We start from the raw sequence: 25,799 nt of genomic DNA, 5'->3' as shown, positions 1-25,799 counted from the left end.
CTGCCCCAGCTGCTGTCACTCGTTTCAGATCCCAGACACCGGCCAGTGGCCAGCAGGCTTTCCCACACAAAGCAGCACATGACTGGCATGGCTAGGCTCCTGGTGGGCCCGGACACCCACCCTGTGGACTGTCCAGTATAGGACAGGGACAAGGCCACTCCGTGGTCCATCTTCAAGACCAGCTTGTGCTCCTGCTCAGGCAGCAAAATACCTGCTGGTGGGCTGGCACTCCGCCTTCCTGCCTTGCCCGCGAAGAACAGTTCCTGAGTCATGTTGGAGGCAAGTGTAGGAAACTCTTCCGTGTGTTAGGCCTTTCTGAACTTTGCAGCTACTTCTGCACTGTCTGTGACTGCACGCCCGCATGTGCGGACCCTGCTTTGTGCCGATGGTGTGCTCACCACAGCCTGTGCGATGAATTGGCCCCCGTGAGGAGCTAGGACACCACGTCGAGTGTCCATGGAAATCGGCCAAGGAGTCCACCACCGTGTCTTATCCCGGCTGTTAGGGAAGCGGCCCCAGGAAGGCAGCCTGGCCTGCAAGCTCATCACGGACTGCCTCCCAGCTTGTGAATGGCTAGACTGCCCTTTGTGAGGCTCCTACCGTGGCAAATGTCTGGGCCGGTGGACACCCCATGGCTGGGGACTGGACTGGCCTTTGGGGGGCGTTGGGGGTTGGAAGGAGGAATAGCACCATCCCATCTCTGGACAGGAAGCCATCTGTGTGGTAGGAAGAGGGTGCAGTCCCTCCCCCAGAAGGGTTCGGCCTGCTACCAGCCAGGTGGCATTAAAAGATGGTAACTTCCTAGGCTGGCCCCGTAACCTAGTGGTTAAGGGAGCCAGGTCCCACATGGCCTCGTTCAAATCCCACCCCAGTGGGGCCTGAGAAACACAGCAGGTACTTATGCAGGGTGGGGAGATGGAGGAGGCACAGCATGACCACGCCCCGTGGGGAGGTGCTCACTCTCATCTCCATCTCTGGTGAGAGCATATGCCCTCTGGCGATTAAAGATATTGAAAAAATGATAATAACTTGTTTACACTTTATAAGGATTTTGCATGAAAATGTAAGGGAACTTCATTATCTGTTGAATTGTGTATTATGTGCATCAGTGACTTGTTAATGAAATAAGCCTTAAAAGAATTCTAAGGTGCTGGGCAGGCATCTCAGCCCCACCCCCACGCCTCCTGGGCAGGAGCCTCCTCCCCTGGAGCCCTTGGCCTGGACTGGGCCTGGACTTGGCCACCTGTCTGCAGCTTCTGTGTGTGTCCTTGCTGTCTCTGCACCTTCCTCTTCCACCACCCGTCCTCCGCTGTCCTGCTCCCAGCCTTGATGGGGACCAGCGCTTCAGTCCCTGCCTTTCCCCAGCGCAGGGGCCCTTAGCCAGCTCAGTGTAATAGGGCTGAAGGTGAGAAGTGTGTTTGAAAGAGAAGAGAAGAAAGGATGCTATGCTTGACTCCTTAACAAAGCCAGCGGAGTGACAGCTCTCCCTACAGCTGGAAGTGCCCCAGAGTCACGGAGAGCTGGTGGGGACAGAAGCAGGTACTTATGCAGGGTGGGGAGATGGAGGAGGCACAGCATGACCACGCCCCGTGGGGAGGTGCTCACTCTCATCTCCATCTCTGGTGAGAGCATATGCCCTCTGGCGATTAAAGATATTGAAAAAATGATAATAACTTGTTTACACTTTATAAGGATTTTGCATGAAAATGTAAGGGAACTTCATTATCTGTTGAATTGTGTATTATGTGCATCAGTGACTTGTTAATGAAATAAGCCTTAAAAGAATTCTAAGGTGCTGGGCAGGCATCTCAGCCCCACCCCCACGCCTCCTGGGCAGGAGCCTCCTCCCCTGGAGCCCTTGGCCTGGACTGGGCCTGGACTTGGCCACCTGTCTGCAGCTTCTGTGTGTGTCCTTGCTGTCTCTGCACCTTCCTCTTCCACCACCCGTCCTCCGCTGTCCTGCTCCCAGCCTTGATGGGGACCAGCGCTTCAGTCCCTGCCTTTCCCCAGCGCAGGGGCCCTTAGCCAGCTCAGTGTAATAGGACTGAAGGTGAGAAGTGTGTTTGAAAGAGAAGAAAGGATGCTATGCTTGACTCCTTAACAAAGCCAGCGGAGTGACAGCTCTCCCTACAGCTGGAAGTGCCCCAGAGTCACGGAGAGCTGGTGGGGACAGAGCACCTACAGGAAGAGACACACCCTGGAAGGAAAAAGCCGGCTAGGGCAAGACCGTGGGCCCTTCTCTCGATGAGCCATGGGCTCCTCGAAGGCAGAGGCTCCTCGGGAAAACAGTCGCTACCTGGTGTGTGGACTGTCCTCCTGTCCCTTCAGGGCAGGAGTTCAGATCCGATCCGCTTCTTCTGGGGGCTGGGTGAGCCCCAGGCCTCTGCTTCTGGAAGTGCTCACTCCCTGAGTGAGGCCAGCGTGAGGAGCTGTGGGCTCTTCCTTCCCCACTCCCACCTGGGGTGCCAGAACCAGGTGCTGTCCACCACCCCCGTCCACCGCAGAGCTGGAGTCTGTGGGCGAGGTGACATTGACACCACCTGGACTCCTTGTCACATGTCCTCAGACCTCCCCGAGCTTCCCAGTGGACTTCCTCCTATTAGAACCACATCCAAGAACCAGCCCTTGGTGTGATGGGTGAGGGTGGCTGGATCTCATGTCCAGTTGAATAGTTTGAATCCCGGACCCAGCGGCTTAAGAAACCTGCTGGGTGTGTTTGCATGTGTGCCCAAAGTCTCAAAAGGAGGGAAAAATGGAGACGGGACTGGGGTGTGACTGTGCTGTCAGGGTGGGGGATACTTTCTGTTTTCTTCTCTTTCTCTCAGAGCACATGCCCTCTGGGGGTTGAAAAATCTCAGGTGAGCACACATGCCCTCTGACAAAACTTAAAAGAAGAAGAAGAACCACCTGCTAGGTCACGCAGCTAGGACCAGGCTTATTGGTATTGTGCAGTCGGGCAGGTGTGTTCACTGGTTTTGTGACAGTTCCCAGGAAAGATGTGTTAAGTGGCTGCTAGGATTACGGGTCACTTACTTTCTTTCTGCCTTTTAAAATTATTCAGCCTTCTTCAAGTGAACCTATGTTTTACAACCATTACAAATGGGCACTAAGATAAGGACGGGAAGGAAGTGCAATACTCAGAAATAAACGGCCTAGGCCTCTCATCCACCTGGCCTTAAATGCTGCCCACCCACCCCACTGCTCTGCGGGGCCCAGAGGCGCAAGCCCCAGGCCCTCTCCTCTGGTTCCACCTCTGAAGGCTTCCTCTTTCCATCAGAATGGGAGACCATTTTTAAGTTCCTCCTGCTTTCTTAAATAAAGCCCTGCCTTAAATCTCTGGCACATTTATACTTCGGAGTACTCCACTCCCTCGTGTATTTTGTATTTGCCGTCATGCCATTCAGGAAGCAGCTTGGTGCAGAATAGAAACCCAGTGTTTTCGTTTTTGTCTTTTTTTTTTTTTTTTTTTTTTTTTTTTTTTTTTTTTTTTTTTAAGAGATTTTGCTATAGGATGTGTGCATTCGCCAGAGAGGCAGAAAGCGAGAAATCACCCCCTGGGGGCATGGCCACGCCACAATCTCTCCATTCTCTTGGGATCTTGGGCATGCACGCACACATGCTCAGTATGAGTTTTAAGCCTCCAGGTCTGGGACTCGAATCACAGTCGACTACATGGGAGTCTAGCAGCACAACCGTTACGCCACCTGCTGGTCCCTGTTGTCTTTTTAGTTTTTACTACAGGGCACAGGCATGTGCCAGAGAGAGAGAAAAAAAAAGTGAGAAATCACTGCCCAGGAAGACTGGCCATGCCACAATCCCTTCTCTATCCTCTTCTTAGGATTCTAGGCATGCACACACATGCATCCAGCATGATTTTCATGCTGCTGGGCCCAGGACTTGAACCACAGAGCTGGCTATGTGGGATTCAGCTGCCTTAACCTCCGTGCCTTCTGCTGGCCCCAGGAGCCCAGGTTTTTGGAAATGTGTGTCGGCGTGGGTGTGCAGGTGTGCGTATATAGAAAGGCGACAGGAAGGTGTACGATGGTCCCCTATTGCTCAGGGGATTTGTCCCAAGACCCACAGTGGATGTCAGAAATGTGGACAGTTCTCAGCCTTTCACGTACCTCTGATTTTTTCCCTCTATGAGATAGGGAGAGGGGAGCCACAGGGATTTGACAGGCTGGCCTTGTCTCGTTGTGCTGCCCCAGCCTCCTACTTAGGCAGACTGCAGGAGTGTGCAGCTGCTGGTGGATCCAGCTGGCCAGGAGTGGGAGCCGGGCTCCCCCACTAGCCCCAGCCTCCTGAGCAGTAGCTGCCCATGGGCCTGTCCTGTTTTCTCCTAGACACACTTAACTGTGATCAAGTGTAACTTATAAATTGTGTGCAGTGAGACTGAAGCCTAACAACATACTGTAACAAACGCGGTGTGGGCATGGTTTCCCTCCCCGCTGGAACACTGGACTGTGGTTATCACAGGTAACTGCAACTCAGAAAGCAGGACTGCTGAGGGCCGGGGAGCTGTTGCATTCTGGGACAGTTACACCATCGTTACACTGTTCCTCACAGTCGTGTCTTATTTGCTGTATTTGCGTGTGTTCCCCAGTTTCTGCAGTGAGCCATGCACATGACTGTAAGCACTAGAAGAGAACTCACAATAAATGTGATTTTTAAAAATGCTTTCTTTCTTCGTGCTCTCTCCAAGGAGTCAAGACTCCCTCACAGTCGCGCTCCTTTAAAAAGTCCTGGGCCAGCAGGTGGCTTGGATCGTACATAGCCAATTGCATGTTTTGAGTCCTGAACCAGTGGCTCGAAAACCATGCCAGGTGCGTGTGTGAATGCGCCCAAAATCCTGAGAGGAGACCAGAGAAGGGGTGGTGATGACCATCTCCCTGGGGTGGTTTTTCACTTTCTCTGGTGAGTGCACACACCCTACAGCAAGCTAAAGAGACAAGAAAACAAAAGCTAGTCCTTCCGCAGACCAGCCCCTCCCAGAGTCTCCTTCCTCTGGGACCCCAGACGCTCACACTGCCCTGTCCCCACCTTGGTGCTGGGCTTGCCCTGACTCAGACAAGCCCCAGGACTCTGGCGAGCGACATGGCCATTCTTGTGGAGTCCTCCGTGCTCCGAGGACCCTGGCCTCTGCCCCAGTGGGGTCAGACCCAGCAGCCTCCACACTCAGGTCCCTGGCCTCTGGCCCCGGTAGGGTCAGGCCCAGCTGCCTCTCCACCCACGGCGGGCTCCACTGGGCAGCTCTTGAACATCAACCTGCAGTGCAGAGCACCCAGCTCTGTTGACTCCATCATGGAGCCAGGACCTGGGGACTCCACACGCACTCCAGTTGGTTCCAGTCCTGCCCCTTCATGTCTCTGGAATCTGGCCTCTTGTCCCTAGCCCATGGCTGCCCTCATCAGACCTGCATTTTTCTTTTTTAAAAAATTTTCCAGAAGATATGTGCACTTGCCAGACAGAGGAGACAGAGAAGAGAAAGCCCCTCCGCCCTGGGGCACAGTCACACTGCCGTCCCTCCTCCATTCCTCCTGCCGTTTGAGATTTGGGGCATGAATGCACACATGCCTGGTGTGCTCCTCAAACTGCTAGATCCTGGAGGAACTGCAAGGCCAGCCATGTGGGATCCAGCCACCTTAGCTGCCAGGCCACATCTGGCCCCTGCACTTCACCTGGGCGGCCGCGACAGCCTCTCGCTGGGGTCCCGCGGCCTCTTTTCAGTCTGGAGTCTGTGCCCTCCACGTGGCTGTCAGGGCTGACTGAGGCCCAGACATCCTAGACACAGCCGGGCACCAGCAGCCGCTTCCCAGGGAGGCCCCAGGCTCACCCCCTGCAGTCCCACCAACTGCCAGCCTTCTTCCCACAGCACAGCAGGTATCACCTCCTGCAGGGTCTCCATGCTTTCCTCTGGTGCTCCTTCACCCAGACATCGGTGCTGGGGAGACAGGTGATGGAGCCGAGTCCCTCAGTGCAGAGTCTACCCCGGGAAGGGGACCAACAAGGCCAAGGGCCCCAGAGAGCCCATGCCGAAGGACGCCCAGACGGAAAGGTGGGAGACCCCAGGGAAGGCTTGTCGCAGTCTGCAGACCACCCTCGTAGCTTGTTTCCAAAGTGGCTTGCTCAAAAGACGACGAGGGAGGACGTGCAGGAAAAGATGGTTTGGCAGAAGATCTCAGGTACATGGTGTTTGTGTGCCAAGCCCCATGCTGAGTCTGGCTCGGCCCTCCGACGTTAGGCTGCCCCACAGCTGTTTTCGTCCTCACGGTACAGAGGAAACAAGCTCGGGACCGGCAGGATGGGTCTGGGTGAAAGAGCGAGCTTTTGTGACATTTGTTCCATCTCTGGACATCTGTCAGAATGTTCACATCTAATGTAGCCTTCTAAGACCGAGCGGGGGGAGGGGGGGGTCAGCCAGAGCCTCACACTGGTTGCCAGGAGCTTGCAAACCTGGCTTCAGAATGACACAGGGTCCTGCCAGGGAAGAGTGGATTAAGGTGCTTCCGCCTTCACTCAGACTCTGGCTGCTCTATCCTGCTACCTGTGCCACTGCCTGTGCTATTCCTTTAAAAGTGGCCTGAAGATGACCAGCAGGTGGCATGATGGTTAAGGTGCTGGATTCTACATGGCAGGCTGCAGGGTTCGAGTCCTGGACCCAGTAGCTTGAACATCACACCAGTCATGTGTACGTGCAATCCCAAGAGGAGCTTGGAGAAGAGATCAGGTGTGGCCATCCTCCCTGGAAGGCGACTTCTTGCTCTCTCTCTGGAGAGCTCACTCACCCTATAGCAAAAAGCCGAAAAGAAAAAAAACACGGGGAATCCGGGTTTGGAAGGCTCCTGAGCTGCCATCTGCTTTAGCCCTGTTCCTAACCCTGCGACATCCAGGCAGGCTTCCTGTGGAGGTGGTTACAAGCATGGGCTGTCAGGCACTCCTGGGTTTGACTCCCACCTGCCCCCAAGTGGGACTCAGGGCAAATTATGTTCTTTCTTTGAGCCGCAGATCCATCCTCAATGAGAGGCTGGCCACCTCACTGTGCTAGTCAAACGGCCAGTCGCAGAGTGCTGAGCATGGGGCCTGGCACATGGGTCCAGGGGCAGCAGGTGCCAGGGGAGCACCTCTGGACCGGTGTACCTTGCCTTACATTGACCCAGTGAACCCTCGAGGCAAGCCTCTACAGTGTTACTACCCCCGCTCCTGTAAGAGCAGACAGCCCCAGAGGCCTGTGTCTCGCTCGAGGCCCCTCAGCTTGGAAGTGGCCAGGCCGTGCCTGCACGCACGGAGTCTGGCATAGAGCATGCTCCGTCTCTGCTAACCCGGAGCTCATCCCGTGTCTGATACCTCGCAGATGGGCAGCCTCAAATGCCCAGGACCCTACTTCCTGTTGTGAAATCCAAACAGACTTAAACAGTCTTTCATAGTTATCAGAGTCCTTAGCAATCCCATTTTAGAGTGCGGAAAATGGACTCTGGAGAGGTTACCACTTGCCTGGGGTCACAGCTAATTACCGCCGGGTCGATGAGCTGGCGGCCCACGTGTGACTAACTCTTCAGGGCAGTGCGGGCAGCTGCAGTCTGCGCCTTCGAGGTCTGTGGGCACACTCAGGCCCTCTGGCCCGGATGGGTGTCGCCTTCAATTTCTCTCCAGTGTAATAAGGAGCAAGGCGCTGTTTTGGTTTTACTTTGCTCTAGGGCACACGTGCTCACTGGAGAGAGACGGGGAGTGGGGTGAGAGGGTAAGAGAACACCCCCTGGGGAGTGGCACGCCACGATTCCTTCTCCTCTATTCATTCCCTTTTAGGGTTTTGGGCACGTACACACGTGTGTCTGGTGTTTTTCAAGCTTCCAGATCTGGGACTTGGCCACGAAGCTGGCCATGTGGGTTCCAGTCACCTTAACCACAATGCTACATGCTGGCCCAAGGCACTGTTCTAGTACTAGGAGCAAGCAGTGAGTAACAGGAGGGCCTGGCGAGCATCGTGAAGGGACACCAGGCCCTCGCTCCCGGGTCTCCTTTCCGCTCTCAAGGGTGGCAATTCAGCAATACTCACCAAGTCCCTCATGGAGCCAGGCTCGGGCTTCAGTGAGTGAAGCAGACAGACTGGGCCCCACCTCCGTGGGACTGACGGTGTAGCTGGGAGAGTGATGGACAGCGGCACAGAGAGGCAGGGGCAGGGCCTCGGTGCTGCTCTCTCAGGCTGGAGGGGCAGAGTGAACTGTGCGTAGTGCAGGGATGCTGGGGCCTGGGGTGCTGCAACTTAAATTGACAAGGTTGCCAGGCCTCCCAGAGGGAGGAGGAAAGAAGGCAAAATAACGATGCTTCTATCAGGAGGGGGTGACATGACATCATTCTGAAAATCCTCTTTCCCATGCTGTTTCTTCCACTGCCCTTTTCACAATGTGTGACTTCTTATATACAATTTTTTGAGACAGGAGAATAATTTCCACCACCAAAAGAAGGAAGCCTGGTGGCCGTCTTGTTCACCGACAGCCTGGCCCTCTCCAACAGCAGCCGGGCCCTCACAGTTGCTCATCTCGGTGGAATAAGAACGGTCTTTTTCCAGCACAAAGTGCCTGCGTTTCGTCTCGTCCTGTTACAGTCTACTCAGCGAGAAATTAGAGGATTTCCAGACACAGCCGGATTTACTGAAGTTTACTGATTAAGCCGGTGGCATACAGGGGGATTCAGGTCTCTCGAAACCCCGCAGCCTCGAGTGCAAGGTGAGGGGCGCTTATAAAGGCACAAATCACATTCCTCCCGGCTGAGCAGAGCAATCAGAAGAACAAAGAGCCGTGGGCTTGGAAGGGTAGGGGGTAGGGTTTTACAATGTGAAAGCAAAAGCAAGCAAAAGCGCATTACAGAGCAGAACAAGAGGTTAACTATTCCTAAGGTGTATTTGTCCCTGCCTAAACACAGTGGCATCTCAATGGTCTTCCTGTCTCTGGGCAAGGTCCAGTGACTGGACTTCATTTTAAGGAGGAGTGTGGTTTAAAGACAATAGGAGTGTCTGTCATTTTTAGGCAAAAAGGAGAAGGCAAGTTTCTAGTTACAGGAACATAACAGTTTATAATGGAGGCTTCGGTCCCCACTTCTCTTTTGCGGGGACCAAATCATTGATTCCTCAGTACCAGTTAGCGAGCAGGGTGATAGTCTCCTTTGGCAGGTAAGGAGTTTCACCGAGTTTAAAGTCCCGTTTGAACCGACTGGGCTGATTTCCTGGGCTCCAGTTGCTGGGCACAGCTGCTCACGGCGGGAGCGTCTGGTCGGACTGGCTTGGGCCGATCACGGTATGCAGCCACTAGGTTCCGTCGCTCACAGGGAGGTCGTGATTCAACCCTTCCCGAGGCATCGCGGGCAGTTTAGGGAAGCAGGACAGCATTTGGTTAGGTACTCACAGAAATAACGAGATTTCTCACGGAACAGAAACCGTGTCACTCTCTCTTTTGAGTCTCCTCAAATATCTGTTAAGGAGAGTCGTGCTGGCGGTGCAGTGCCTGGTACATTTGGGCTCTAGCTCCAGAGATAACTGGCTTTCATCCTGTAAGAGATGGGATCTGGTAAGGAAATTGAGTAAACTCGAACAGAAAGTCAAAATTAGAAGCGCGGTTAATAGAGGACTTAACGGGAAGGGCCAAGGCGCCTACTCCCAGCGGCCACTCTAACCGTCCCATGAGTCGGCAGCAGCCTGTCCCCTCCCTGCCCATCTGGTCGTCGAGCTGCTGGGCCGTGCTCCTGCCAATGCCTGGCAGAGCAGTCAGCCTCTGGAGTGGCTGGAGCAGGGCTTTGCTCTCTGGTCTCTGAAGTGTTACCCAGAAGAACCTTCCTGGCTTATCTTGTGGACCAAGGCCCAGGTGGGCCCAAGGAAGCAGTCCTCTTGGCCTCGGTGTGACAGAACTCCAGGCTAAATAGCAGTGGTCGGAGCAGCCAGCACGACCATGTGAGGCCCATCTGGACTGCATTTAAAGATGTTAGTACAATTAGTTTTAGAACATTAACTTGATTAATTTTTGCAACTCTTAGATTCTCATAACTCGAACTTTCAACAACATGCTTTAGACCTTTTAATTTTTGTCCCTTTTTCTTCTATTATGAGATAGCCGTTCTAAAGACAAAGCTTTACTACACAAAATTCCTTTTATGTAACACCTTTTTCTTTTAACCTTTTTTACTAGAAATAGTTTTACAGCCATAACCCTTTTTTTAATCTTATTCTCTTTATCTTTACAAGTTTAACATTAAAAAGTACCTTAATTTAACAGACAAGTTCAATTACAAACATTTACTCCATTTACATGTACCTAATTTCTAACTGTTGTTTTAAATTATTTATAGAAACAAGGCTATTTAAGGTTTTTTTTTTTTTTTTTTTTGAAGAAAAGTAAAACCAGGCTAGTCTTACATTAGCTTGCTTCATTTCACCTAGAGACTGAACTATTAGACACCATAGACTGCCCAAGTTTTTCTTTCCTCCGGGATTTGATTCCTAAGGGGGCCTTGCCTAAGGTTTTAGGATTTAGCTATGTGCAAGTAACACATTTTAAGGCAACACCATTGATAAGGCTGTCTAGACTAGGCACAAAGTATTTTTCTCCAACTGATCTATGATGACTCACTCAAGGACCGCGGGGACAATGGCCTGCCATCTGGTAACAGCAACCTTCCTTTGGGTCCCCAGTAGTTACTGCTTGTGGGCCCGTTTTCCTCCGCCTGAGTGTAGGAGGCGAGGGTGGGAGAACAGAGTCCGGGGTGGCTGCTAGAACTGTTAGTTGCTGATAGAGATGTCTCCCCTCTGTCTTGTCACATGCTCAGTCAACCACTGATTTAGACAGAAATTAATTTTAGTCACTTTAAGGGTTACCTGAGGCTTGTCCAGTGAGATTGTCAGATGTCCAAGGGGAGCCGTTGGCGTCTCGGACCCCATCAGTCCTCAACTTCAAAGGCCAGCATGGACTCCAGAAGTCCCGCGCTCCCTTCAGAGCTCAGGGCATTCTGTCTCGTCTCTAGTGACCAACCCCACACTGGGGACAAGGCCCCACGGGGGGACATTAGGATGCCAGTCATGGGCATTGTTCAGCGCCCGGGCTGCCCGCATCGGAAACAGTTTTTTCTGAGGCAGAGGCTCTGATCTGGGCTGTTTCCAGATCCTGCCCTCGGAGCAGTTCCCAGCCGCCAGGATTTCCACGAGTGACTACTGGATGCTGTTAAAGTGAGAGTTGTTTTTTTTTTTTTGAGAGGTTTTTGCTATAGGGTGCATGCACTCGCCAGACAGACAGAGAGAGACAGAAAGTGAGAAATCACCCCCCAAGGGGGATGGTCACGCCGCAATCCCTTCTCCTCCATTCTCCTCTCCGGATCTTGGGCACGCACGCACATGTGCCCGGTGTGAGTTTAAGCCACCGGGTCTGGGACATGAACCACGGTCGACTACGTGGGAGTCCAGCGACATAGCCATTACGCCAACTGCTAAAGTGAGAGTTAAATCAAAGGTTTTAAAGTGCCTTGCCGATTTCATTATAACACTTCTCTGAGTTATTTGGGAGCTCTTCTGCTGTTCTGAATTGTCCTACACTGAGAAGTAAACCTAAGTTTCAATAAATCCTGCAAGGAGCAGCTGAGTACTGTCAGGGGGGGGCGAGGCCCGGTTTACAGGTCAGGGGGGGCGAGGCCCGGTTTACAGGTTTCACAAGGCACCTGCCTTATCGCCTATACAAAAGCACTAGCTGGAGAATGCAGTAATCTAAATTCTTGTTTTTCTAGCTAGACCTCTTGATCATTTAACTAAGGGGAGAGCAGAGTGGGAAAGAGCCCTAACTAAAAGAAACAGAAGGAGCACAAGAAGCCAAGGGGTTGGGGGAGAAGGCAGCCTGGAGCCCTAGCCTGAACTTGTCTCCCCCTTCCTTGAGGCTCCTACCCTGTTGGGCTGTTGGACAGGAGTTTTCTAGCTTTTGTCCCAGATATATATAGGCCCAATTTTTAATAACTGCCCTAGCTTATGTTTTCCTCTTCCACCTTGGGAAATCTGATGTTTTTAGAGGAGTCATTAAGCTTGTAAAAATAGAATTTCGTACATCTGTATTGATAAAAATTTTTGATTTTTGGCGCCCCTAACATTTAGCATCCTCCAGCAGCTTATGAACATGTACAAAGAATAACAAAATTTGTTTAACAACTTTTTCAGTATAAAACTGAACAATGTTTTTTTGGAGAGGTTTTTGCTATAGAGTGCGTGTGTTCACCAGAAAGAGAGAGACAGAGAGACAGAAAGCAAGAAATCACCCCCCAAGGGGGATGGCCACGCCGCAATCTCTTCTCCTCCATTCTCCTTTTGGGATCTTGGGCACACACATACACGCGCCTGGCATGAGTTTAAGCCACTGGGTCCAGGACGCGAACTGCGGTCAACTACATGGGAGTCCAACGACATAGCCATTAGGCCAACTGCTGGTCCCTTAAAAAATAATTATTTTATTTAACTTCATTCATTCATTCACTCATTCACTGGGACAGAGTGAGAGAGAGAGAAAGTGAGAAACCAAGTCGCCAGGTCTGGGGCTCGAACTGCAGTTGGCTACGTGGGATTCCAGGGTCCTTAACTACCACGCCACCTGCTGGCCCAAAACTGAACGATCTTACTAATAGACCCTCTCAATATTTTTTATATAAAATTTAAAGACCAATAACAGGAATAAATAAATAATGTTAACAACAAGAATTATAAGGAGGACTCAGAGGGAACCAGGTCATAATGTTTCTGTGAGTCCATGTTTAACATTGGATTTATATCCCTTTATACCAATTTTACCTCTTTAACTCATTGGCTACTTAGCATGCAATTTGGTCAAACGTTTTCTTACTTTTCTTTGGTTAATTTTGGTTTAACAGCTTAGTACACGAATCAGTTTACACAGACAATGAAGATTTTACCCAGTTAAATGATTAGATTTTTTTCCTAGAAATCTGTACTTAGAAGAGTACATTCTCTTTCCATCCTTTTTGTGAATTTCCTTAAGGACATAACATTAGGATTATAGTCATAGTTAATGCTCTGACAAAAATTCATAACTGACAAAGGAATTTGACGATAAGGGGGCTTCTGTGCTGCCACTGGAGAGGAGTGCCGTTTCTATATCTATCGCTCCGGTGCAGTAAAGGAGTCAATGGCCAAACCAGGGAGGGCCTCGCAAAACGTAAAAGAGAACGCGACAGGCCCAAGGCTGGCTTGATTCCTGGTTCACCTCCTCCCCTGGGGTCACCACTCTGGTCTCTGCCCTCTTAGGTCCCCTGCTAATTCTCCTTCTCCTCCTTGCCCTCAGTCCCTGCATCCTCAGCAGGTTGATCGCTTTCATCCACGAGCGAATCAGTGCTGTCCAATGAACGGCACTAAAGTCCCAGTACCAGCCCGTGGCTGCTTAGATAGAGCTCAATAACAGGGACTCACGATGGGCTCCACTATGTCCTTGGGAAAGAGGGAAATGAAGGACCAGAGCAGAACCAGAGCGACTCCATTTTGTCCCACCTTACTGAGGGATGGCATATTTCTAAAAGGCGAGCCGGACACGCAGAAAAGTCATGAGACCATCACCCCACCGGGACTGACCAAGGAAAGAAACAAAGGAGATACCAGAAACCTAAAGTAACTTTTTGCCTAACTCAATGGCTTAATAACCGATAAACTAAAGAATCAACTAGAGACAGATACATTCCCTGTAATCTAAACCAATGTATCGTTGCCCGAGTGCCGTTGCCCGAGTGCATTCCTCAGCACCCCTAGGCCTCCCCCCGAGCAGCCAAGTAAAAACCCAGCCCAACTAACAACGGGGCTTTCAACTCTGACCCGCTATGCCAGTAAGGCTGGGAGTCCTGGCTCTAGCCTGAACAAAAGCGACCCTTGTGTGTTTACATCGGAACGGCACTCTGGCGGTCTTTTGGGAACTTCACAACCAGGGCACTACAAACCCATACAAAATTCTAAGATACCCAGGGACTCAAACCCTAAGATACTCGGACTCAAACCCTATCAGGGAGTCAAACCCTGCTTTCCCACAGTCTAAGGGCTGGGGGCTGCACTCGAACCCCTTACTATCTAGCTCTCAGATTCCAGCATGTCTGGTGGAATCTAAGTAGGGGTTCTATAACTGCGTCTGGTCAGCCCTGAATCCAGCTGCCTGAGGAGGGACTCGAACCCTAGACCCAGAGGGCCAGATTTCAGGGGGCCTTCCCTTGCCAACCCTGTGTGGTAGGCAGTTAGCTAGTAATAAAGGGGCAGCCCTAAGAGAATAGCAGAAGGACACATGTCACGTCAATCACAAATTATCAGGAGTTACAACCAGACCCTCCACGAGATGCCTTCTTATACCGAAGGTTCTGGCGCCGGGAAGGCAAGGCAAATACCATTTTTCTTCCTTGGTACCTGAGGAAGACACATAGGAATGGTTGTAAATTTCCCTCTTATCATGCCTCATAAATACAAAAAGACCCAACCAGACATTTTGGTCAACATCCCGATTCCCACTGGGGCAATAAACTAATTGGGCAGTCTATCCTAATTAAGCATCATGGCTCACACTGGGCATGCCATTAGGTAATCAAATTCCTCAGATTCTTCACCTGTGAAAGAGATGCATGCTCAGGAGAAAGCCCAGGGATTCAAACAAAGGGCGCAGATAGTGTGACAGATCTCCACCCTTAAATAAATATTCATGATCACCTCTAGTAATAAAAATAACACCTAAACCAGTTCCAAACTCAGCAGTTGCTACCTAGCAACCTGCCCGCCCAACGGTCTTTTGGGTGTACTTACTTCTTTTCTGTAATCTTTCTTTCCTATTTAGTTCTCTTTCCTACCTACTTTCATTGTGGTTGTAGCTTTATTTTGTGCCTAGGGACAGGTCTCTAATTTTAGTGATCTGGACCCAAAGAACCAAGGCCTTTCCAACTCAGCTCAACACTCTCCCATCCTATGACACCCATACTTATCAGTTTGTCTTCCAAAGAAGAGGATAGGAATTCCCAAAGAAATGCTTCTAGAGGTCTTACATTAGAACTCCACAGTTTTGGAGGGAGTAGTCAGCATCTCTTGCCTGGCTGTCAACAACCCCAAAAGGTGGCTCTGGGACCTGGGAAATCCCAGGTGGCAAATCCTCCCCTAGAGCACTCTCTGGGCAGCTGGCCGCCAGCCCAAGTGAGGCCACTATCCTGGAATGCCTCACCCGAGTACTGGTAGGTACCCATCTTGCTGGAGCCTCCAAATGTTATGGTCTAGTTGGTGAGAAAAAGAGGACATGCAGACAAAGACAAATTTATTGGAGTTTACTAATTAAGCCAGCAGCATACGGGGGATTCATGTCTCTGAAAACCCTGCAGCCCCAGGTGCAAGGTGAGTGGCGCTTAGAAAGGCAAGAATCACACTCTTTTCCTGGTTGACATGGTGGGCTTGGAAGGGTAGGGGGTAGAGTTGTTTTCTTAGGGGGTGGGGTAGGATTTTACAATGTAAAAGCAAAAAAAGCAAAAGCGCATTACAGAAGCAGAACAAGCAGGTTAACTATTCCTAAGGGTATATTTTGTCCCTGCCTAAACACAGTGGCATCTCAATGGTCTTCATGTCTCCGGGCAAGGTCCAGTGACTGGACCTTATTTTAAGGCAACTAGGAAAAGTGGAGTTTAAAAACAATAGGAGTGCTAATCATTTTTAGGCAAAAAGGAGAAGGTAAGTTTCTAGTAATAGGAACCTAACAGTTTATAATGGAGGTGATCCTCCAAGATGGAGTCGCTCCTGCTTCAACATCTGTGCCTATTAACTCAACCCGGGGAAACAGATACTACCATCAGCTTCATTCTGCCAAAGGTATTACTCAGCCCTTGGGGACCTCAAGGGCCCTCGTGGCCAAAAGACCAGGAGTCAGGGTACCCACCCAGTTCGTGTACCCCTAGATGCTAAAGCTTCACAGCTGTAGGCCAGAGTTGGTCGAACCTGGGGTCTTTCCTTTGAGCCTCTGGGTTTCGCCAGCTCATGGAGACAAGCACTGCACCCACCGGGATGGGGGGCCAGAAAGGTTAAGAGAGAGAGAGAGCTCCGTGATGTAGCACCCATCAGCGGATCTGACCTCTCCCAGGCTCCAGCCCACCAACACGCACACCGCCCTCCGAGCGCCAGCAGCTTCAAGGGCTTCATTGGACGCACTGTGCTTGCGCAGTCTCCAGGCCGCAGGGCTTCCCGGCGTTCGTGTGAACATCCGGGTCACGAGATCACAAGGACCAATAAGCAAAGGCTCCGTGAGCCAGGGGGCGGGGAGAGGGTGGGCCATCATGGCCGCCGCCTGTGCGCCTATTCCCGGGACTTGTGGGAGCCCTGCTGACCCGCGGCGTTGACACCGCGGAACCGCCCTTTGCCCTCACCAGCAGAGTCTTGGTTGGTCCCGAGCAGCTCTGCGAGGCTGCGGCCGGAGAGGGAGCCATGGGGACTGTACACGCCCGGGTAAGAGGCCCAGCGTCCCGGGGGCAGGCGACGCGGGGAGACGCTGTCGGGGCTGCGGCCGCGGTTCCCCTGCGGAGAGAGTGTCTAGGGCAGCGGGCCGGGGTTCGCGACTCCGCAGAGTTGTCGCCGGAGGCCAGCGGGTCTCGTAGACCTCGGAGTAGGAAACCGATGCTCAGAGGGACGTGACTTGCTGAAGGTCACTCGGCGAACCAGTGGCCAGAAAGAACTAGCGAGCCCGGGAAGGCCTCGAGCCCAGCCCACGTTCTCTCCATGAGGGAGCTCCTCCGCTCTCAGCGGTTTGGTGCCTCCCTCCTGGGCACCTGTCTCTCCCCGCTTAGCCGCTCTGGAGTCTTTGTAGACTCCTAGAGCAAAAACTCTTCCAAGTCCTCCGACCCGCACCTGCCGAGGAGTCCTCTTTGCTCCTGTGTCGGGGGTGCGGACGGAAGCGCCCAGGGCCTTAACTGCTCCGTTAGAGTGGAGGGAGCCACAGGACCTCCCTCTCCAGCTGTTGGTGAATTGCGGGGGTAATGGGCGTCTGAAGTGCTTACTGGGCAGCTCGCGTGTGCTAACTGCTTGCCAAACCCCTCTCCTTTATGCAGTCTTAGCAGAGGGCGGAGACAGAGTTGGTTGTCCAAGGTCATGCACCGAGACTTCCAGAGCTCCAGCCCCGACCCGACTTTCTACCCTAGGTGGATCGTTTCACTGCCCTGCCCAGACGTTTGCAGTTCCCCACCAACTTCTAAAAGGACTTAGCACAGACTCAGCCTGGCATCCAGAATCGGACCTGACTTCCCTTCACAGACCTTTAATTCAAGTTAACACCATTGCTTTTCCCAGAAGCTTTGGACTGTGCTAGTCCACTCAGACCCTTCTCTGTCTGCTCTCCCACACACGTGTTTAGCTGTCAGAATCTCCCCATCTTTTAGAATTCAGCTCAAGTCGCTTCCTGCATAAACCACCTCTTTATCCCGCATGCATTTGGTGGTACTACCACTTTCCCTGACACTTGTCCTCTGGTGCCCTTTGTATTCTACCCTGTTCTAGCTCTGCAATTTTGCCTTATCCTATTAAATTGTAAGTTTCTATGTGTTACAGTTGGAACTGTAGCTTATTTGGCTTGCACTCAATCTTTGTAGCATTTTGAACAAAGCAAGCATTTATTCATTTGTTCAGCTATTTTTTAGGTTAATTTATGGGGGGAGGAGAGAGATCGATCAATCCTAACAAGGTCTTTCATGCTGCAGTTCACCCCCAACCTCAGCCTGGTCAGGGCCGTGGGCACACATGCAGAGTGTTGCATTATGGCTGTCCCACAGGGTGGGTCCTGTTCAGATAATAGTTACTGATCTCATTATATGCCTGACTATTTTAGATGTTAGAGATACTGCAGGAAAAAATGTCTGCTTCTATAGAACTTCTTCGATGTTAAAATTGTTGCTCCTTTGATGAATGTTCCATTCTTCAGTTTGACCTCTATGACTCCCTAGCCAGTGTTTGTGCACTTTTTGACCAGGGCTCACTGTAAGGCCTTTGACGTTTGGCACCTAGTATTCTCAAACTTAGGCAATATGAATGTTCTGTGAGGCTATTTTATCATTTATATCTATTATGTATTATTTTATGTTCTATTTGATTCTAGTCTCTATCACTTCAAAGGTGCTGTTTGTAATTCATTAAATGTGTCTCATATGTTTCAAGGCAACGTCCACTGCCCTGTACAAGCCTGGCTCATAGTGCTTAATAAAATCTTGTTGACTGATTGGACACTGATCTACTTAAAGAGTAAGGACTAACTAAAACTATTAATTTTAATTCATTTTAACCAAATACCCTGCTCCCATTTTTCTGGACACAGGAATGAAAATGATGAGGGTCAGGGTTTTGAATGTGCTTGTCACTTTGTAGGATTTTAATTTTTAGCAAATGAATGAATCTAAGTTAGGACAATTAAATTTAGGACATCAAGCTTTGATGTAACTATGGCACTATGAAGACATCATCTTTTTTTTTTTTTTAAGAGGTTTTTGCTGTAGGGCATGTGCGCTCGCCAAAAAGACAGAGAGAAACAGAAAGCAAGAAATCACCCCCCAGAGGGGGATGGCCACACCACAATCCCTTCTCCTCCATTCTCTTGGGATCTTGGGCATGCATGCACACGCGCCCGGCGTGAGTTTAAGCCAACGGGTCCGAGACTCTAACCATGGTTGACTACATGGGAGTCCAGTGACATAGCCGTTATGCTAACTGCTGGTCCCAAGACATCATCTCTTAAAGAAGACAGATGGGTCTGGCAGGTCTTTGGTGAACTTGTTTCATGCTTTGAGATTGTAGAAATTATACGATCTGAAGAGAAACCAGAGTATTATAGTGGAAATTTTAGCATAATAACTTTGTGCCCAGGCAAAGCTTATTTGCTAAGCATTCAGATTAAGGAAAATATACATATATAATCATGATTTTTTTGTTGTTGTTGCTATAAGGTGTGTGTGCTCACTGGAGAGAGAGAGAAAGAGAGAAGAGAAAAGTGAGAAGTCACTCCCACTTCCCTCCCTCCCCCAGAGGGATAGCCATGCCGCAGTCCCTTTTCCATTCTTCGCAGAATTTTGGACACACACATACCTGATGTGATTTTCAAGTCTCTGGGTCCTGGACTTAAACCACACATGTGACCATATGGGATCCAGATGCCTTCACCACATCATTGGCTGGCCCCCATAGTTTAAATTTTTTTGTATTTCTGAGAAATATTGTAATGATTAAGTTTCTTAAATATCATACAAAAAACTCCCAGAAGGATAGTGATGTAAAACTATTGAGTTATTGGAAAAGTCATGAAATATTTTTCTTTTTTCTTTTTTTTGGAGAGGTTTTTGCTATAGGATGCATGCACTTGCCAGAGAGAGGCAGAGAGAGACAGAAAGTGAAAAATCACTCCTCAGGGGGATGGCCACACCACAATCCCTTCTCTATTCTCTTCTCGGGATCTTGGGCACGCATGCACACGTGCCTGGCATGAGTTTAAGCCACTGGATCCTGGACTTGAACCATAGTCAATGGCATAGGAGTCCAGTGACATAGCCATTATGCTAACTGCTGGTCCCGAATTGTTTATTTAATATTATTATTACTATTTAATTCATCAGAGAGGGAAAGTGAGAAAGTAAGCTATCAGGTCTGGGACTCAAACTATGGTAGGGGACACCCACATAGGAGTCCAGCACCTCAACCACCATGCCACCTGCTGGCCCCATTTCCTTCATTCTCTCAAGATTTTGGGTGCACAAGTGCCTGGCGCCTGGCGTGAGTTTAAACCACCGGGTCGGGGACTTGAACTGCGGTCAACTACATGGGAGTCCAGCAACATAGCCATTATGCCAACTGCTGGTTCTGAATATTTTTCTATGCAAAATGTGTCATGACTTTTCATGACCCAATATATACATATCCAGTATTGTCTAACTTGTTTTTTCTTTCTTAAGTAAAATTCAGCCTCAGCCACAGGACAGGACTTGTTCCCTGCTGTGAGCCTGGCGCTTAGCACACAGTAGGCACTCAGGACATATTTGTTCAATGAAGGAACAGAAGGAAATCTCACTCACTCACCATTCCACAGTATTTATTGAGTATTTCAGGTTCGAGGGCAAATCAAAATAAGGAAGAGAAAGAGGTACCCATGAAGGTGACATGCTTCTAACACCAAGAGCTGTCCCTGGAAAAGAGGGACTGCTTCTGTCTGCAAAAGCCAAGGCTGGCTCACCGAGGCCATCCATTTACGGGGGACCTGTGTGCTCCGCACTCCTCGGGGGAAGTTATTCGGGAAGAGGGAGCAAGGCGTGTGAAAGCCTTGGTGGGAGGTGTGGTGAGTGGGGCAGAGGAAACTGGAAGCAGTCCTGGGCCTTACAGGAGTTCTTTGTTTGCCCTGCTAAGGGATCTTGTTGGATTCTGTCCCTGGAGGTGCCTTTGGAGACCATCAGTCTTTTAGGACAGCTATGGGGAAGGGGACACGATGCTGCTCATTACCTTTTCAGAGAAGCAGAGACAGTGGAGGTTCACTGACTGGAGGCTGTTGAGCATGCCAGGGAAGGGGCGAGAGAGGCTCAGGAACCGCACCGCCCCACATGTGGGGGTCAGGCATGTCTGCCCATGCACTTGACAAGGGCCTAATGGTTGAAAATTAGTGGAACAAGGAAGTCGCCACACCGGTTAGCACAGTTGTCCCCAGGCTTGCCCATTTGTAATGACCCCTGGTGCCTCCCTGGCTGGGCCTTCTGCCTCCGTCTCTAGGAGTGTCTGGGGATCCCTGCACCGAAGCAAGTGCCACAGTGACTATGGTCAGGCACACACAGGGACAGGTGATGAACGAGTGAAGCAGTATAGAATGTTATGTTAGATATATGATGCTGTATCTGTGTTGTTACAGTATGTGTTATTGTGTCTTTCCAGAAATACAAAACCAGGCACAGCCTATGGAGAAATCCTTGTTCAAAAGGTGTTTTAGTGTTTTGAGATGGTGTCAGTTCGTATTTACAGAAAGTGACTGCTTTCTGGCCCATTTTATGAGCATATGCAGGTTTTTTAAAATGCGATTGAGGGGAACCAGCAGTAATGGCTATGTTGCTGGACTCCCAGGTAGTCGACCATGGTTCGCGTCCCGGACCCGGTGGCTTAAAACTCACTCCGGGCGCGTGTGCGTGCGTGCCCAAGATCCCGAGAGGAGAATGGAGGAGAAGGGATTGCGGCGTGACCATCCCCCCTGGGGGGTGATTTCTCGCTTTCTGTCTCTATGTCTCTCTCTGTCTGTTGAGCGCACGCGCCCTATAGCGAAAACCTCTCAAAAAATGTGAATGAGGCTTTCTGAAATGGAAAACAAGGTCCTTAGGGAATGTTTTCTTGGGGACCAGTGGTTGGCGTAATGGCTATGTTGCTGGACTCCCATGTGGTCTACTGTGGTTAGAGTCCTGGACCCGGTGGCTTAAACTCACACCAGGCACGTCTGCATGTGTGCCCAAGATCCCGAGAGGAGAATGGAGGAGAAGAGATTGTGGCGTGGCCATCCCCCCTGGGGGTGATTTCTCGCTTCCTGTCTCTGTCTTTCTCTGTCTTGCGAGCGCATGTGCCCCTATAGGAAAAGCTTCTCAAAAAACAAACAAAAACAAAAACAAAAAAAAACCAACAAAATGATGTTTTCTTAATAATTTGGTTTGTCCGTGTAGCTATTCTAAAATGTATGCAATTTTGATTCAGGAAATTAAGATACTTTCTGTAACAACTGGAAAGCAGGTTTTTTACTTTTCCCTGATAAATGTCTTTGTGACATATTTTTAAACTATAGTTTTCCTTCAAGTGGGCCTCAGGTGTCTGGAATTAAATTAGTCAGAATCCTCAATTCATGATCCAGTCATCATGGGTTCATGCATAGCCTGTGGCTAATCAATCTTTTTTTTTTTTTTTTTTGAGAGATTTTCACTATAGGGCGCATGTGCTTGCCAGACAGACAGAGAGAGACATAGAGACAGAAAGTGAGAAATCACCCCCCAGGGGGGATGGTCACGCCGCAATCCCTTCTCCTCCATTCTACTCTCGGGATCTTGGGCACACACGCACACGCGCCCGGAGTGAGTTTTAAGTCACCGGGTCTGGGACGCGAACTGCGGTCAACTACGTGAGAGTCCAGCAACATAGCCATTACGCTAACTGCTGGTTCCCAAGGCTAATCAATCTTTATCTCGGTGTTATTTATTAATAACTAGTGAGACCAGTCCACGGACTTACATGTGAACAGTGGCCTCTGTCTCCCCTGTTCCCCAGCCCGTCCCCTTGCCTCCCCTTGCCAGAGGAGACAGCTATGTGTAATTTTCTGGGGCCACGTATAAAGATAAAACCAGGAGCGAGTGTTTCATTGTGCTGTGTGTTACAAGCTCATTTATCCGTGGTCTCTCCCCGTAGAGTCTGGAACCTCTCCCATCAAGCGGTCCTGATTTTGGTGCATTGGGAGAAGAAGCTGAGTTTGTTGAAGTTGAACCTGAGGCTAAACAGGAAATTCTTGAAAACAAAGACGTGAGTATTTTGTTGATGGTCTTGCTGTGATTGCTATTAGAAACATTCCCATAAGTCACTGGGAGACCTAGGTGAATTAAGCTGCCTCAGTGCCTTTGTCAGAGATGCACCTGTAACCAGCGACAGCAAAAACCCACTGACTTTTAGCAAACTAGTTTCTTGTTTTAGGGAAGTAAGTTTTCTTCAGCGATTTTGTTTGTTTTTAAATTTTTTCCTTTATCCATGATAGAGGTGTGAGCACCCTCTGTGCCACAGTCCCCTCCCCCAGTCCTCCAGCCTGCTAGGTTCTGGGCACGGACGCGCTTCCCTGCACGTTTCAGGCTGACTGGGTCAGGAATTCAAACCATGAGATCCATCTTCCCAGGAGCAGTGCTTCCCGCTGTGCCAGGGAGCTGGCCCTTCAGTTTGTTTACGTGGGAGCTTTAGGCAAACACGTTTGTATCTGTGTTATTAAAAAAGAAAAGTAGGGCCAGCAGGTAACGTGGTGGTTAAGGCTCTGGATCTCACACTCTGTGGTTCAAGTCCTGGGTCCAGCGGCTGGAAAAACATTGGACACAATGTGTTTGCCCAAAATTCCAAAGGGAGAGTGGAGGAGAAGGGATTTCAGCATGGCCGTTCTCCCTTGGGGGTAATTTCTTAGTTTCCTTTTCTCAGTCTTTCTCTCTCCGGTGAGCACGTGCCCTGTGGCAGAAATCTCAAAACAAAACAAACAAAGGTATTTCAAGAGTGAACCCAGATTATGCTTAAGTTAACACTTCTGTTCTCTGCTCCCAGAGAAAAGACTGGCTCTCGAATCACACTTTCTGACATGTTTTTGCCTTTGAGAATTATACATGTCTTTCTGACTCTTAAGTTTGCTCTCCAGCCAGGAGAGGAGAGGAGAGAAGAGGGCCTTCTAGCCAGCATGTTTTGTGCTGCGTGGAATCCACACAGGATGTTTATCCAGGTGCACACAGCTGTCAAGACAGGGTCACGGCCAGGCCTCACCTGCAGGCCAGCGCTTGGAGTGTGTTGGGAAGGATGGGGAAGGGGCCTTTTTGGCCTGCCTGATCCTGGCTCATCTGGCTGGAGAGAACTCGTAGATCTTGCCCACAGGAAGTGTGAATCTAGCAAGGTAAGGCCAGGTGACTGACTTTTTGAAAAGATACGAAAAATAAGAATAAAGTGCAGAAGTAGGAAGTGTGGGTTGTTAAACTTGAAGGAAACCTTGAAATGAATCCTAGGTATCTGTGTTCAGTCTTGACTCCCACTCCCTCACCTCACGTTCTCTCTAATGATCAGTGTCTTCTGTCATGTTGAGGTGGCTGTATGTGTTCCATCGTGAGACTCGCTCTCTTATTGGTGTACTGCTCAGCGTCCCCTGTCACCCATAGGTACTGGTCAGCATCCCCTGTCACCCGTAGGTACTAGTCAGCGTCCCTGTCACCCGTAGGCACTGGTCAGCGTCCCCTGTCACCCGTAGGTACTGGTCAGCATCCCTGTCACCCGTAGGTACTGGTCAGTGTCCCCTGTCACCCGTAGGTACTAGTCAGCGTCCCTGTCACCCGTAGGCACTGATCAGCGTCCCCTGTCACCCATAGGTACTGATCAGCGTCCCCTGTCTCCCGTAGGTACTGGTCAGCGTCCCCTGTCACCCGTAGGTACTGGTCAGCGTCCCTGTCACCCGTCTGGTCCGCGGCCCCGGCACCCGTAGGTACTGGTCGGCGTCCCCTGTCACCCGTAGGTACTGGTCGGCGTCCCCTGTCACCCGTAGGTACTGGTCGGCGTCCCCTGTCACCCGTAGGTACTGGTCGGCGTCCCCTGTCACCCGTAGGTACTGGTCGGCGTCCCCTGTCACCCGTAGGTACTGGTCGGCGTCCCCTGTCACCCGTAGGTACTGGTCGGCGTCCCCTGTCACCCGTAGGTACTGGTCGGCGTCCCCTGTCACCCGTAGGTACTGGTCGGCGTCCCCTGTCACCCGTAGGCACTGGTCGGCGTCCCCTGTCACCCGTAGGTACTGGTAGGCGTCCCCTGTCTCCCGTAGGTACTGGTCAGCATCCCCTGTCTCCCGTAGGTACTGGTTGGCGTCCCCTGTCTCCCGTAGGTACTGGCCGGCGTCCCCTGTCACCCGTAGGTACTGTTCGGCATCCCCTGTCTCCCGTAGGTGGTGGTCATGCTCCACAGTGATACCCCTGCTCTCTTGCCTGTGTAATAGTCAGTGCCCCCTGTCACCCGTAGGTGGTGGTTCAGCATGTTCATTTTGACGGACTTGGAAGAACTAAAGATGACATCATCATTTGCGAGATTGGAGATGTTTTCAAAGCTAAAAACCTTATCGAGGTAAGTGTGAGCTCTGCTTGGCATTCTTTGCTGGCCTCTTCTGAAGATCCTGTAAATCTTTATCTCCCCAAACCTCTGAGCATCCACCCTCAGCTTCTCCTCTGAAGGACTGTGTCCTTCCCTAGAGTGAGCTTTGGTGCCCCCATGCTGAACCCCTTGGTTCCTGGGGTGCTGCCCCCGAATGTACACGTGTTCACATCTGCCTTTACCTCCTGTCTCACTTACTCTGGGGAAAGATGTGTCTCCTCCCTTTTCTAGGGCTGGTCCATTCCATGTTTTCTTTTTTGTTTTTTTTGAGAGATTTTTGCTATTGGGCATGTATATTCACCGGAAATATAGAGAGTAAGAAATCACCTTCCTGGGGGCTGGCCATGCTGCCTTCCCTTCTCCATTCTTCTCTCAGGATCTTGGGCATACATGCACATGCACCCAGTGTGAGCTTTAAGTCGCTGAGTCCAGGACTTGAGCCGTGGTCGACTACTTGGGAGTCCAGCGTTGTAACCATCACACCATCTGCTGGTCCCCCGTTCCATGTTCTTAATAACTCCCCAGCATTGTGCGAAGAGCTGATGGGGTTGCCAGGCACTGAGCTTAGCACTCCGATGCATCTTCTCCCTAAAGCTCCCCTCCAGAGCTGTCCCTGGCCCGGTGGGCAGGTCCTCCTCTGCTGTCCTTTCTCCTCTCCTCCCCGGCTCCTGGGTCCCTCGCTCCGTCTGTGGAAGTCTCTTCCTCTTTGCCTCCTTCCGTCCTTCTGCCCTTGGTGCTGCACCAAACAGGCCTGGTCAGAGGTCACCGTAGCTGTCCTTGGCCAGTTGCAGCTGGCTCCTTTTGGTTCTCAGTTTACTTATCTCAGCAGTTTTAATAACTGTGGACTAGTCCCACTCAAAGCTTAATTTTTTTTTTTGGGGGGGGGGGTTTTTGCTCTAGGGCGTGTGTACTTGCCAGA

General features: G+C 50.6%; 2 protein-coding genes and 1 long non-coding RNA gene across 3 annotated transcripts in view; 2 read left to right on the top strand and 1 right to left on the bottom strand.

The window, feature by feature from the left end:
• Positions 1–3,259, top strand: part of PNPLA3 (patatin like domain 3, 1-acylglycerol-3-phosphate O-acyltransferase) — a 24,541-nt gene extending 21,282 nt beyond the window's left edge. Inside the window, exons 10-11 of the mRNA XM_027772708.1 lie at positions 142–894; positions 1,540–3,259. Coding sequence (XP_027628509.1) covers positions 142–267 — 126 coding nt within the window. The 3' untranslated portion in view covers positions 268–894; positions 1,540–3,259. The remainder of the gene's footprint in view (positions 1–141; positions 895–1,539) is intronic.
• Positions 3,260–8,438: 5,179 nt separating this feature from the next.
• Positions 8,439–14,414, bottom strand: LOC114008159 (uncharacterized). Its single transcript, XR_003549719.1, has 3 exons — positions 14,336–14,414; positions 10,862–11,201; positions 8,439–9,541 (listed from the first exon to the last, which is right to left on the bottom strand). It is a non-coding gene; the product is annotated as an uncharacterized LOC114008159 (long non-coding RNA).
• Positions 14,415–16,267: 1,853 nt separating this feature from the next.
• Positions 16,268–25,799, top strand: part of SAMM50 (SAMM50 sorting and assembly machinery component) — a 48,817-nt gene continuing 39,285 nt past the window's right edge. The window contains exons 1-3 of the mRNA XM_006150664.2: positions 16,268–16,477; positions 22,424–22,534; positions 24,752–24,853. Of these exons, the coding sequence (XP_006150726.1) occupies positions 16,457–16,477; positions 22,424–22,534; positions 24,752–24,853 (234 nt within the window). The 5' untranslated portion in view covers positions 16,268–16,456. The remainder of the gene's footprint in view (positions 16,478–22,423; positions 22,535–24,751; positions 24,854–25,799) is intronic.

This window comes from Tupaia chinensis, unplaced genomic scaffold (genome assembly GCF_000334495.1).
Source record: "Tupaia chinensis unplaced genomic scaffold, TupChi_1.0 Scaffold000294_1, whole genome shotgun sequence".
In the NCBI taxonomy this organism is placed as follows: domain Eukaryota; kingdom Metazoa; phylum Chordata; class Mammalia; order Scandentia; family Tupaiidae; genus Tupaia; species Tupaia belangeri.
The sequence above is the reverse complement of the archived record's forward strand: the minus strand, read 5'-3'. Positions and strand labels throughout refer to the sequence as shown.